Source organism: Lepidochelys olivacea (genome assembly GCF_965140295.1).
Source record: "Lepidochelys olivacea isolate rLepOli2 genome assembly, chromosome: 1".
Classification (NCBI taxonomy): domain Eukaryota; kingdom Metazoa; phylum Chordata; order Testudines; family Cheloniidae; genus Lepidochelys; species Lepidochelys olivacea.
In genome coordinates, this window is record NC_140411.1 from 48,156,811 (window position 1) to 48,170,482 (window position 13,672).

General features: G+C 44.9%; 1 protein-coding gene across 1 annotated transcript in view; it reads right to left on the minus strand.

The window, feature by feature from the left end:
• Positions 1–573: 573 nt before the first annotated feature.
• SLC7A1 (solute carrier family 7 member 1) overlaps positions 574–13,672 on the minus strand; it is a 62,305-nt gene continuing 49,206 nt past the window's right edge. Inside the window, exons 9-12 of the mRNA XM_084617260.1 lie at positions 9,933–10,144; positions 9,475–9,641; positions 8,066–8,174; positions 574–7,794 (exon numbers count right to left, since the gene is read on the minus strand). Of these exons, the coding sequence (XP_084473386.1) occupies positions 7,685–7,794; positions 8,066–8,174; positions 9,475–9,641; positions 9,933–10,144 (598 nt within the window). The 3' untranslated portion in view covers positions 574–7,684. The remainder of the gene's footprint in view (positions 7,795–8,065; positions 8,175–9,474; positions 9,642–9,932; positions 10,145–13,672) is intronic.

A 13,672-nucleotide genomic window follows, 5' to 3' on the forward strand; every position in this document is an offset into this window, starting at 1 on the left:
ATAAGCACTTAGACAAATAATACCAAGGAGAGTGCAATACATAATTCTTGGCACATTATATAGACCTTATCAGCCAAAGTACTCTACAAAAGTGGGTGAGCATCAGTAACTTCCACTGGCTCATGGATTAGTAAACACAAAGAAGTTAAGGGCCAATCCTTAGGAGTGGAGGAGTGCCTCACTAGAAGTACAGGGCCCTGAGCAACTCACAGGAGCAGGGCCTTACACTAATAAAAATGGACCCACCCTAGGACAACTGCACCCCAAAAATCTTAAAGACTGTGAAGTAATAAGAGAAATAGGAAAGTCTTTGTCAGGCCCAATTAAATGAAGATGCAGCTTCTGGATTGTTGCTAGAGCAGTTCAGAAAGGAGAATCTATTAAACTACAGACCGGTCAACAGTTGAGGAGAAAGATCCCAGGAGTGTGGGTAAGGGACAGAATTATATTGGGAATCAGATTAACAATAGACTTCTGAAGGATGGATTTATACACGTAAGACCATGTCTGACAGATCTGGTGAAACAAGTGGGAATATAAAAACCAGAATGGAAAATAAGGATGAATCAGTAATTTGTCTGAATTTCATGAAAACATTTTAATACCGTGCCATTTAATTACAAGTCGATTTCCAAAGTCAAAAAGCACAGTCCAGGGGAGATTTATTTACAGTGTTGTCTGTTGAAAAGTGTCTGTCTGCCCATGCTGTGCTCTGGGTGAAAGTTTCACATTTTTAAAACGTAATTCTATGGTCTAAACAGTACACAGTTTAAAAAAGAATTTATAACGAAACAACCAAACCCCACACAGAGACAAAAACTAGATTTGCAGAGCTAGGACTAGGAGTCTAACCATTTATCATAACTGTAAGAAATTCTGAGAAATCATTAGAAATATTGAACAACCCAAACAACAGAAACGTATGTACATTTTGATGAATAAAAAAAGTAGGTAAACTCTTCCATGGCTTCGTGGTCAGTAAAAGCAACTTCACCGAAGAAACCCCCCCCCGTTTTGGGTAGGTTTGTGACACATAAAACAACCCAAAGTTGTCGTCAGTCTTTGTGCTCCTACGATCAGTTGAAGCTGAAAGGCACAATGTAAACACGTGTCACAGCCATCCCATCATCTGGAAACACCGATGTTACTATGCCAAAGACTTGCTGGAAGTTATCAGTGGGGAAAAAATGCCCTATTGCTTAGAAGTTTCCACGTCTTGGCCTAACCTCACTTCTTGGAGCATGAGCTAAGAGCAAATACCCTGAGGAAACCGTGGCTTGGAGTTTCATAACAAGCGCATTCTTACACCATTTGGTTTCCAGTTTGGTTATCAGACATGTTTAATATGATAAAAATCAGCTAGTAACTGACTAAACATGAAGGGTTCAGAAAACAACAGAGGCCTTTTCATGTCCCTTCTCTCCATGTCAAATGCCTGGAAGTTTTTGTATGATACATTTGTGTATGTAACGTGCTCTGAACCCCATTCGTCATTAAAAGCAGTGAATTATCTACCCCTCCCACTGCTGAAACAGGAATAGTGTGAATAGGGGCAAACCTTTAAAATTGCATCAGGCATCATGGTTACAGTGATGAAATGCTGAACAGAACATGGCTTCTCATACCAGCACGTCAATAAACATTCCACTCGAAATTCCAACTATCCTGGTAAAACAGAGTCCCCTCCTTTATGCCTATGAAGTGCCTACCACCCATGCCTCCCCCAACTATTCCATCCCACCATAATCAAATACACACAAAAATAGACATTATTTGTACACAATTCTGCCTTTACACGATTTCAATAAGACTTGGGTAATGCAGTTAAAAAACTAGAACGTGCTTTTGGATCTTCTGACAGTCCCCCCAAGTCTGGGAACGCATCACCCAGCTACCCTGTCAATAGCATGTGTGCAAGCAAAGAATGATGAGAGTCCACAGAAGGCAGTGTTAAAATAAATTCTACAGCAAGGGTGAACTGCAACCTTGCACAAAAATGCACCTCTTAAAAAAACTTAACACACGTGGTGCCAAGTCTCTAGGGGCTTCTACTTGAGTGGGAGGCTGGGGATGGGGTTGAATTTCATCCAAGTGAATGATGTACCAAATCTGTGGCACTCTCCAGTCCAGTGAAGTATATCCTGATGTGGATTTGACAGTTGGGTGGTGGGGAGCGGGAAATACTATTGCACTTACATGACACCCCCCCACTCCAGTAGCCTCAAACACATCAGAGTTTTGGCTTCAACTAAGAAACGGCCACCCACTGGCTTCCAATGAGTAGGAGGATGCAGTGAGTTGTAAAGAGGAAGTCATGGGGCCCCTAATGCAGGTGTGGTCAGTAAACCCACATCTACAATGGAGAACAAAAGGGATTTTTTAAAACAACACACTTAACACGAAGTACATTTTTGGCTAAAAAGGATTTAGACGTTTCACTGAAACGTCCCAGTAAATATATGTCCAATAATCAAGCTCATGATGCTGAAAGTGTATCCACCTCAAGGCCTAAGAAACAAATATGCTCTTGTGCTAAAGGGGATAGCAGCCACTCTCTTAAAATAGAAGACTGGCTCAATATTCATTCTGAAGTGAAGGCGAGAGAGAAACCAGCAGACCTCTCTGCTAGTAAGCACATTGGTGTGCTTGGAACACATTCCCCGTGCATAGGATTGGAAGGATCAGGTTTTGATTGTCTTGATTACTTTTGACAGATGATACGGGTGAGCATTTCTCACTGTCTTTTTCAGTGTTCATGAGTGGAAATTTTTGTACTAACAGGAATTTAAAAATTTTAAATCAAGGCACTATTTGTATAAACTGTAGTGACCGATTGTCCAAAATATAACCATAATAGTTCACATTGCTGTCTGTTAATTGAACTGACAGCAACAGAGGAGGAAGATAGATATCTACAAGAGCAACATATCATATGATATGTTCTTAACTTTCCCTCTCTGTACATTTTTTATTGTTAGTGATGGAATTTCTTTTCACCCATTTCAGCAAAAGGGCAAAAATGACAGTTGTAAACATTTGCTAATTAAAACCTAACCTTTCCAACACTAACTCTAAACAGATGGTCACTAAAACCAGCAAAACAGAGCACTGAAGCCATTTGGGACTTCAGTCTGCTAACCATCTGCAGAGTTTTCATCATGGATCCATCCCTCCTTGCACTGAAGTCAATGGGTCACATTCATCCCTGGAAGAAAGTTCATCCGTCCAACTCACCAGGGATGAAATTAGCCAAATAAGTTAACGGACATTTTGTCACTGACTTCAACAGAAACAATCAAATCGTCTATCTGCCTTTCCTTCAAAAGATAGTTGAAGACCCACCCCGGAAATCATCTGAAAATTTACTTGCGATAGTTTTTGAAGCAAGCTGATGTTTTATTTTTCTAAATTTTTCCACTGCATTTTTTTAAATCAGTAGTTTTCAAAAGTGATTTATTTTTTAATTTGGAAAAAAAAAAATCCCACTAAGCAACTAAGGTGATCAATCAATAGTGGCAAGTAAGAAATAAAAATCAACAACTCAGGATGATAAAGACTGCAAAGAGTAACAAGAAGAAATCAGCACCTCAACACATACATGAGGAACTCAACAGTAATGGAAAACAAAGAGGAAAAACGAAGACAAAACCCAACAGGTTACATTTTTCATTTACCATTTTCAAAGAAAAAATATTTTTAAAAAAATCTAATAGGTTTCGCACATAAAAATACCTCTTTTTGAAACAGACCATTTTTTGACCTAAGTTTTCATTTGAAAAATGTTAAGAGGCTCTAGTGACTATACCTAAAAATAAACATCTACAGGTCTCCCTTCCCTCAGATATGTATGAGCAAATAGAGTTCAAACGAGATCAAATTCCTGAGGGAAGAGGCTGCCTTGAAAATTCCGACTGGCCACATTTGCCACGGCCTCTCCTTTGAAAAAAAGTGGCCAATTCTTCTTGCTTTCGTTATCCCAAAGAAGGCATCATTTCTACACCCAACTTTATATACAGAGAAAAGCTCTGGCAGCTATACAAAATAATCTTATAAACACAGGATAATTACTGAACTATTTACAAAAGCAGCTCAACTCAATGCAGGCATGTTCTTCACAATAGCAAGATTACAGCAGTATTTGCATGTCTTCCCTGATACGCAGCTTGAGCTATGGTACATTTGGACATCAGAGGGGGAAAAAAGGGCTTCATATATTTAGCACAATCAGTGTCATGATCCTAGAAAGTTTTTGGTGGAACTTTGCCTTTCAACTTGTGAAAGAAAACTTTGGACATGTGTACATAAGAGATAATTTAACTGCCGGTTATAATTAAATAGGATTTTTTTTCCTCTGAACTTTCTCACAGAAAAGGAAATGAAAGAAAAATGATCTCCCACCAAAAATTTCCTTTTTCTTCTAAGTGCTGCTATTTTCGACACTTTATGTGTAATTCGCTGAGCTAAAGCAGTGGAACATGAAGACCAAGCAGGTCCCAAAGACGACAAAAAATGCAAGACAAAAAAAATAAGTTAACATTTATCAAAACATTTTTACAGCAAGCAATCTGCCTAAATTTAAATAGTTTTCCTTTCAAAACGCACCTTTCAGCCAGCGCTCACCCCTTTCAGATAGTCATGCAGTGCTAAATTTAACAACTGCTTAAAAGCTGTAGCCCAAGTTGAAGAAAGCACTTAGCTGTTTTTGGTACCACAGGAAAAGTTCCCTTCTCTGACATCAGTGGTTTTCTCTGACATCAGTGCTTTTTTTGAGCATGTGAAATGTACTAAGAGTGTCTCCGTTTAGGATAAAAGGATGAGAACTGCACAGTCTGACATTCTTCCTTCTCGCTTGAGTGGAACTCTTGGAATTTCACATGTCTGAGGAAAGAAGAGACCTGACCGACAGTCAAGAGCCATTGTATAGCTCCAAGAGTAGGACGTGGTCTTTATTTCGTACAATACGCAGCACATGGAACAGTGTTAAAATGATCCGTGTGTTACTGAAGTCCCACCAACTGTTATCACTGAAATGGCACTAGACAAATTCTGAACCTGTGGCAGATCAGCAGTGTCCTACAAAAAAGGGCTATGGGTTAAATTCACTCCTGTGCAGAAAGCCAGGACAAAGTCTCTACACCAGGGGTCTCCAAACTATGGCCCGCGGGCCGGATCCTGCCTGGGGCTTCCATTTGTCTGGCCCTCCAACCAACAAGGGACAAGCGAACAGCTGAGTAGGCATGCCGAGCAGCCAAGGGGAGGGGCCGCCGGCAGCAGCTCGCACCGGGGGAGGGGGTCTCAGCTGAGCTGTGCGGAGGGGTGAGTGCCCCCAGCAGCCAGTGTCCGCCCAAAAGGGGAGCCAACTTAGGGGAGAGTTGCTGCTGCAGCTGAGCAGACACGGACCCCTGCCTTAGAGTAAAAATACAAGCCAGATGCTTAATTACATCTCCAATAAATGGAGCAAAAAAGATAGAAATTAACAAATTTCATAATGGTTAAATTTTAACTACAGCACTAATAGAACCAAACAGTCCCAACCAACAATGGGAACCTGGAGCTTCTCTTACCAAAGTGCAGCCAAACTTTCAGTCCTGTGTCATTTTCTCCAGCAGAGCAGGCATGCCGAGCAGGCACAGGGAGAAGGGAGCAGGCCCGGGGCAGAGCAGACCCAAAAAGGGGAGCCTGATTTACAATTTAAAGCAATACTGACAATTTTTTTAACGGTTTTGCATATATTTCATTTCTTTCACAGTCGCTTCGGCCCGCGAAGCCCCTTCAAAAAGCTAATAGGCCCTCGGCTCATAAAGTTTGGAGACCGCTGCTCTACACCATTTAAGCCCTACTTGGTGTAACAGGTGGAAGGATGGTCAAGTGGTTAGGTCACTAGCGGGAGACCTGGGTTCTATTCCATGCTGCATGCCAAACTGCCTGTATGGTCTTTGGGACAGCTACACTGTGAGCTGGGGGTTTGCTTCTCAGCTTGAGGAGCCATACCTGTGGCTAGCTCTCAGTATAGCTGAAGTGGCAGGAGGTGCTAGCTGCCTGAATACAATCCCATGCAAAACCCTAGGCACATCCTTTGGGTGACTAACCCCTCACACCGCTGTAGCTACATTCAGGCTAGCACATGGGTGTCTCCTGGAGCTGCTGGGAATCACAGCCCCAGCTTGAGGTATAAACAGGTACAGGTTTAGAATCCACTCTGGGGATAACATAGGGGCATTATAAGGACCAACACATTAAAGTTTGTGGAGTGCTCAGGCATTATAGTAATGGGGCCCTTATAGATACCTGAGATACCTAGACAGAGCTCTGCTCAGGGTGGGAGAGAAGACTTTCACCATAAGGAATTGTCCACTCCTGGAAAGCTTTTTCAGCAAAAGCAAAGGAGTGAATGTAACCCGATATAATTACACAAGTATAACTCCTGTGGGGACACACTTACTCTGGCATAGGAGTCCCTTTTTTTCATTTTAGTGTACATTGCTTGGGAAGGGATGTAAGCACAACCAAAAAGAGTCACTTGTATACCAGAATAAGCGTGTCCACATACTGGGTTTAACTGCTTACACTTACCAGCGTTGATCAGGCCTTTCAGCTTACCTCAGCCTTGCTGGGCAGGAGGTGCCATGCTCCATTGTGTGAATGGCTAAGGGGACATTTTACATTGCACACGGGGGTTGCTTGGGAGAGCTGGCAGGAGCCAGGAGAGTCTCAGATACTGTCCCCCACAGAATTTTGAGTACCGTGAGACTCTTTTGTGCGTCATTTTCTACAGGCTTCAACCTGTTGTGCCCATTGAAGTCAAAAGCAAACTCCCAGGGTCAGCTTCTCTTCTAACTCTGACGGGCATAAATCAGGACTATCTCCATTGACTTTAACGGAGGGCTCTTTGGAGACACCTGCGCCTAGCACCACTGAACTACTTACACCGAGCAGATTTACAGCTACAGCTGGAGCCCCTTTAGTGAGCGATGGGGTCTGTTATTCACAGAAGCATTTGTCTGTACTAGCTGCATGAAGGAAAAGGGAATTCAGCCTAAGAGCAGCTCCCCTAAACATCATGGCAAAGCTGCATTTTAAAGTATACAAGTACCTATTCAGAAGTTAAATACAATTAAAATAAAGCCACTGGATGCTTTTCTTTAACATGTAACTCACTGTAGGCACTTCGTAACCAGATGGGAGATTATTTTTGGTGAGAGGCTTTTTTTTTTTTTTTTTTTTTTTTTTTGTGATACAGCCCACATCACTTGATCCAAGGATCTGATCTAGGAACGACATTAGCATTGCAGAGTCTGCTCCATTTACAAACAAGTACCTAGGGAGTTAATTCACAGGGCTACTGAAAGAAGGACTTTCAGGAGGCCTAGTCTAATAGCAGCATTGAAGGTTAACTGGCACACAGAGGAGCGGTTTTCTTTCTATACATTTAAAATAGAAGAGAGAGCGAGCGCCGGCAGCCTCAGGGAACAGTGTTGTTGGGTGTATGCCAGAGGTGCGGCGTTTTTCTTGGGATCCCTTTTAACTGCATCATCAAAGTAAAGCGAGCTTCAAGTTGCAGCAAGCAGGGCTGGGAATCCCATGCTCTGCTGCACGCATTGACTGAGGAAGTAGTTCAGGGTCCCCGAGATGAAGCTTCCTCATCTGAAGCGACAGTTGGGTTGCTTGTCAGCCGAACACGCTATCATTTACCGCTGTCCGAGTTGGTGTCCGTGTTTCTTTCTGGATCTGACGGTGCTGAATATGGAGCTTCCACGCTGTGCCCCATTCCATATGCAAAGTAAATGATAAAGCCTGTGGGAGCGAAGGTGGGGAAACGTCAGCACTATAACCAAGCGAAAGCTATTTTTCACACTTATGGGCCGCTTAGTCTCAATAAAATGTTTTGGCAGCTAACACTAATCTTGCTAATGCTTGAGATCGTAGCAATATCCAGCATTGCAACTAAAGTCAATGAGGTTAACCCCTTAAAGACACACGGGAGGGCAGAATTTGGCCGTACACATTTAAAATAAGTTTGGTTTCTCAACCTCAAATGGCTAAAAAGACACATTTTTAAACTCACCCACGAACATCCAGACAGCAAACCGTATCCAGGTCCCTTTATCCAGCTGCATCATGAGATAAACATTCACAAAAATACTCAGAATAGGAAGTAAAGGCAAAAGAGGTACCTGAAAAGAAAGAGAGGCCAGTGACGTCCACAGGTCATGATACCACAGAGACATGAATGTCCCTTGTAAGCCGGAAGCTGTGCTAACGTCCAAGCCTCATCTGCCAGAGGCTCCTGGAGAAGCGATGAGTCTGTCAAAACGCAGCTCTCCATTCTCCAAGGTGAGGACCACCATGAGCACCAGCCCCGGGTGCGCAGAAAGCCCTTTGGCTTGGATTTTCCCTCCAGGTGACACCACAAACTAATCATCTTCCTTCCAAAGCCCTTTCCACTATCCTGCTCTGATACTGTTAGCTGCACTGTCTTCATCCTCCCCTACCTGGGAGTCAGCTTTGGTTCCTCGCTGTCTTTTTCATCTCACATCCAGGACCCCACCTAATCCTGCTCCTCCTACAATTCATCCCCCTCCTCTGTGGCCTTCCTCTCTACCCGCTCTCCTTATCCCAGTCCACCCAAAGAGCTGCTGCCAAAACCATCTCCCTTCACTGCTGCTCTGCCCACATCATCCTATTTCTTGACTCTCTGCAAAAGATTCCTCTATTCCAGCCTCTCCTCTTCACCTCCTGGGCTCTGCGCTCTCACTTACATTTCAGCCCTCCTCTCTTCCACTTCCCCCTCCTGCTTCCTCTGTTCTGCCCCAAGTGCCACTCTTCTCACGCTCTCCTAACTTAGTGCCTCCCTGTCCACAGGACAGCCTCACAGTTAACATATGCAAAGCTCCTTCATTCTCCTACGTCAAAACCCTACCCATTCCATGGCACATTCCAGCTTCAGTGACCACGTGTTGCTTCTTTTCTGTACTGCACCGACTATTTGTTCTGAACTGAACCAGTTCGTGCTCACAGAACATAAGCCCCTCAGGGTTTTGATCTGTGATTTGCTTGGCTCAGCTTCTCTTGCTGCGCAGCACTCTGCTAGATAATACGAGAGAATGAAATCTGTCTCCAGGGGCTTGGTAGAGGGGCAGTCAGTTGTTAACACACTAATCTTTTGCTTTTGGGAATCTGGGTTTAATTTTGGTTTGGATCACAAGAGGAAAGTGAGTTTGGCGATCTCTGCCTCGCTCCCGCAGGACATCTCTCTACATATTCGAGGGTTAGTGCTGGAACAACAGGCGCGCTCGCAGTCAGGTTGGAGCTGCACGGGCAGTGGTGTGGGATGGCTTGCCCAGGGTCCCTGCCTGAACTAGGCCCACCTTTAGCCAAGAAGATCAGCCCCTCACTAATATGCACCACAATTCCCGCTCTCTTTTTTCCTCTCACACACAGTTCTTTGCCATTCCTTCCTCACAGGCTGCTTACCTTAAACGAGAGCTTGGTTTTGCTTTCAGGTTGTCTCCAAATAATTAAACTGACAATGAGGCAAAGGAGAACGAGCACGGCAATCATGACGATAGCCCCCGCAGTCCCTTTTATCAGCAGGTCTTTGCCAAGGACAGTAAAGCTACAGCAGCTGACAATAAGTAAACCTGAGAACAAGACGGGCCAATGTTTATTGAATTGTGACTGAGAAAAAAAATTGTAATTTCTGAGCCAGCCTCTGCATGTTCAACTTCACTGTTTGAGGGATTTATTTTTAAACCAGTCATTTAATCTATGGTTTTCTATGTCTGTTTTGTTGCCTCAGGCAAGCGTTTGGGCTCCAAAACAGTTAATCAAACGTATTAATTATCGATTAAGATGCCAAGAAGACTTTGAATGAGCTTCCCTAGACTGGCAGCTGGCTCACGGCAAGAGAGATGCCAGGTCACAGTACTCACCAATGATACAAGATGAGATGTTCACCACCAAACCAGAGAGTCTGGAGGGATCTGAGTTTGGGGGAAACAGAATGCCTTTTATGGAATATTTCTCCTCCTCTTCAGGCAGAAACGCAGCCTGCGATTCACTGGTGCTTGCAGACTCGTTGGTGTCTGGCTCCTCCGTTGTACTAGCCATCTGGTAGGCCAGGTTAGGCTGCTCTGGCTGGTACCTTGGAGAAGGAAAACAAAACCAAAAGAGCACTGCCTTGGTAGAGGGTACAGTAAACTGTCATCCAGAATTAGAAGAAAGCTTGCTCAGAGCTCTCCACATGGCTACGGACACCTGCGAGGCTTCAGAAGACATGCTGTGACCAAAATTTACTGAAATGGGAGCCACACTGGTTACTTGTCTGGAGCCGAAGGGAACCATCTGGTATGCACAGTTGGAGGACACTGCTCAGGGATTAGGCAACTGGGGGTTGGAGCACACAAATGGGGGCTGGAGTATGGAATACATACTGTAGGCAGCAATCCTGGATTTGGGAGGAGCACGGACTAGATGTCCTAATAGGTCCTTTCCCACACTCTTGTGTTATCGTCCCAGAATTCAATGCTCTGTCCTTCAGCTGAGCAGAGGCTGCTCAGATCTAGATGGAGGATTGCACGTTGGGTCACATAGGCCCTGATTCTTGGGTGTGTCTGAGCTGTGCTCAGCAGAGGAACCAGGGACGGGAGACAAAGGTGGCTTTTATGTCACCTTTGAACGCTCCCAAATCCCTTGGGCAGCTGGAGACCAGTTCACCCCCTTGAGCAATTTAGAACAGCCTCAGGGCAGCTCTGTCACACCAGCTTCTAACAGACCCCCACAGGGCCATCACCCCAGTGGAGTAGCACCAAAACACAGTACCTAAGCAGTGGGTTGTGACAGTGAGTAATGGATATGGCAGTAGGGAACTGGCTGGCTCTTTTAATCATTCATTTCCAGACTTTCTAATGTTTGGGAGTTAATTTTGAAGGAACAGCTATTTCGGTCTGGAGGCAGGATAGCTGGACTAACAGCTAGACAGCTGGCATGCTGTAGCTGCTGTTTATTATACAAAACTTGATCATCTCACAGTTGCCTTGTCCTTGTTCCTCCCCCAACCCATCTATCTATTTGCTGTATCAGCCTATTGTCTCATGTCATATGTTAAGATGGTAAGCTGTCTGCAGCAGGGACTGGTTTTTATTACATGTGTCCAGTATCTAGTACAATGGGGACTTGATGACTGATCAGGTCCTACCACAACAGAAAGAAAAACTCCTCTAACACACGCTTTCACCCTTAACTCTCTTTTAACCAAGAGCCTTACTGGTGAATCTCCGTAGGTTTATAGCACCAGCTTCAATTAAAGGAACAGGCCATTTCAAAGGGCCCCTTTTAAATCTCTTCTTGCAGATGTATTTTAAATGAAGATGCATGTGGGATTTTGTAGATGTGCAAGCTCAGCAAGAATGCACCAGCAGTGAGAACCTCTAACAACTTACGCAGCAACTCAAACGCTGCAACATCAGGCAGCGAAGTGGGAAACTGAAGCTCAGCTGAACTCAGGCTTCCATTCTTCAGGCCTGTAAGCAGCTGTGGCTTACAACACTAGCTCTACCGGGATGTGGCTGAGGCCTTGTGAGTGCAGCACTGCATGCCAGATGAAACACACAGCAGCTTGTAGCAGCAGACAAGGGAGCCACCTGCCCATCTGAAGGACTGGAAGGGAGCTGCTATTTTGCAGTTGCTACACAGGAGAGGAGATTGGGAAATAAAATGAAAACACAGGGGTGCCTGGACAGGGGAAATCCAGCGAGGAATAAATCCAGGCTTTGAATAAATGATAAATACTTTAAAGTCACCTGGCACCTTTCAACTCCAAGCTTTTTACAAACATGAGGGGCGTGGAATTTATAATTGCTCTGTGGAGCAGGAAAATATTATCATCCCCCTGGTAGCTGAGTAAACTGAGACACAAAGCAGCTAGAGACTCAGCTTTCAGGCGTGCTGACCATGAGCTTCGGTCAATGGGAGGTGTGGGTGTTCAGCACTTCTTTTTTTTTAAAAAAAAAAAGGCATTAAGGCCCCAATTCTGCAAACACTTATGCACATGCTTAACTTTACCACTATTACTTTCCTTAGCTTTACTATTTATTTACAGTACTGAAGTTCAGCACAGCATAAGTGTTTGCAGGATCAGGGCCTTAGTGACTTACCCAAGGTCTGTGGAAGAGTCAGAAATAGAACCACAGGAGCCCTGTGATCAGTTCTTGCTCTAATCATTGGACCCCATGGCCCCTAATCTCCTGAAGCACACGCTTTCCTACAGGTGGGAAGAAGGACAGAGGAAAACTACATAGTTCCTCCTCTAGGAATGTTTCCAAAAGACCCTGGGGCAGGATTTCTTCCCCCATCTCAAGGGATTTGTCTCCATGACCTCTGCAGCTCATCCCGTCCCCTCTCTTAGCAAGGCTCCACTGATAGGCATCCCCATACTGGCTTTTCCCCCCAGATCCCCACCTAACCAATGGCAGGGTACCTGGGCATGCAGTGAATCCTTGCACAAGGCAATGTGGCTTTACCACTGGAGTGGATTCCTTGGCGGTTCATGTAGGGGGAGCTGCGGCAGCAGAGCCCGGGGGCATCAGACATTTACAATGACTTGAAGTCTGGAATAGGCGTTCAGTGACCCCTTTCACCCATGAAGGAAAATTGGCTTTCTGGGTTTAAAACAGCTGACATTTAAACTGAGGCCAAAAGGAAAAATCTCCACACAAAAAAAGGCTTATGATGAAATGACAGCCTTGGTCCTGCAGCGTCCTCGTCTTACCTCCCCCTTGGTGTCAGTGGTGGGTGTTGCAAAAGGGTGGGGGCAAGGGGGGGATGGAAAAAAAAAGAGGCAGATGATCTTGCACATTGTACTTTACTGAGCGCCTGCCTGCTTGTCCCCCAAGGCTGGCTTAAGCCTCCACAGCCACCCTGTGCCTGCAGGCAGCTGAATGCCACTGGCTGCCTTGGGATCTCTTGGATATTATTAACGAGCCAAACCAAACCAAACCACACCTGGGGAGGAGAAAGAGTGAGGAGAGAGCGGCTTAAGGCATTGGGCACGAAAAGCCCCTTTGCTCTTTGTTCTTTGCAAGGAGAATTAGGTCCAATTCCCTTTGCAAAGAAATAATAATAATAAAAAAGAAAGAATGCAAAATCTGAGCTGTGCACCCACCACCCAGAGCAGTTGGGGAAAGGAGGCACTTTGCTGAGGGGGTGGGAGGGATTTGGGTTGTAACTGCACCAATGACGTGCCTATTCAGTGCTTTGCGTGGAGAGCGAAGGAGGAGGCTGGCTGCCTTTAGGACTTTGTATCGCACCCCTTTTGAACAGAGTTGTATCAATTCAGGGTTGCCAGCGCATTTTATTTTGTAGCAGATGCTAATAAGGAAGGAGGATCTAGACAGCGAGGTTTGCAAGCCCACCCTGGACAAAAAGGAAAGTCATTATGGAGGGTTCAGTCCAAGGTGTCGAACGGATTCTGTGTTGTGCAAATAATAACTGCCCAGTGGGGACAGGGTTGTGAGTCCCCGATGAGCGCTGCCCAGAGGAGGCAGATTGCAAAGTAAATGAACACAGGAGATCTCCCACAGCACTACACTCCTGCTCAGATTTGGGTTGGGCTGGATGCTAAGTGGGTGGGCCGCAGCCCACCCAGGCCCACCCATGGCTATGCCCCTGTCAT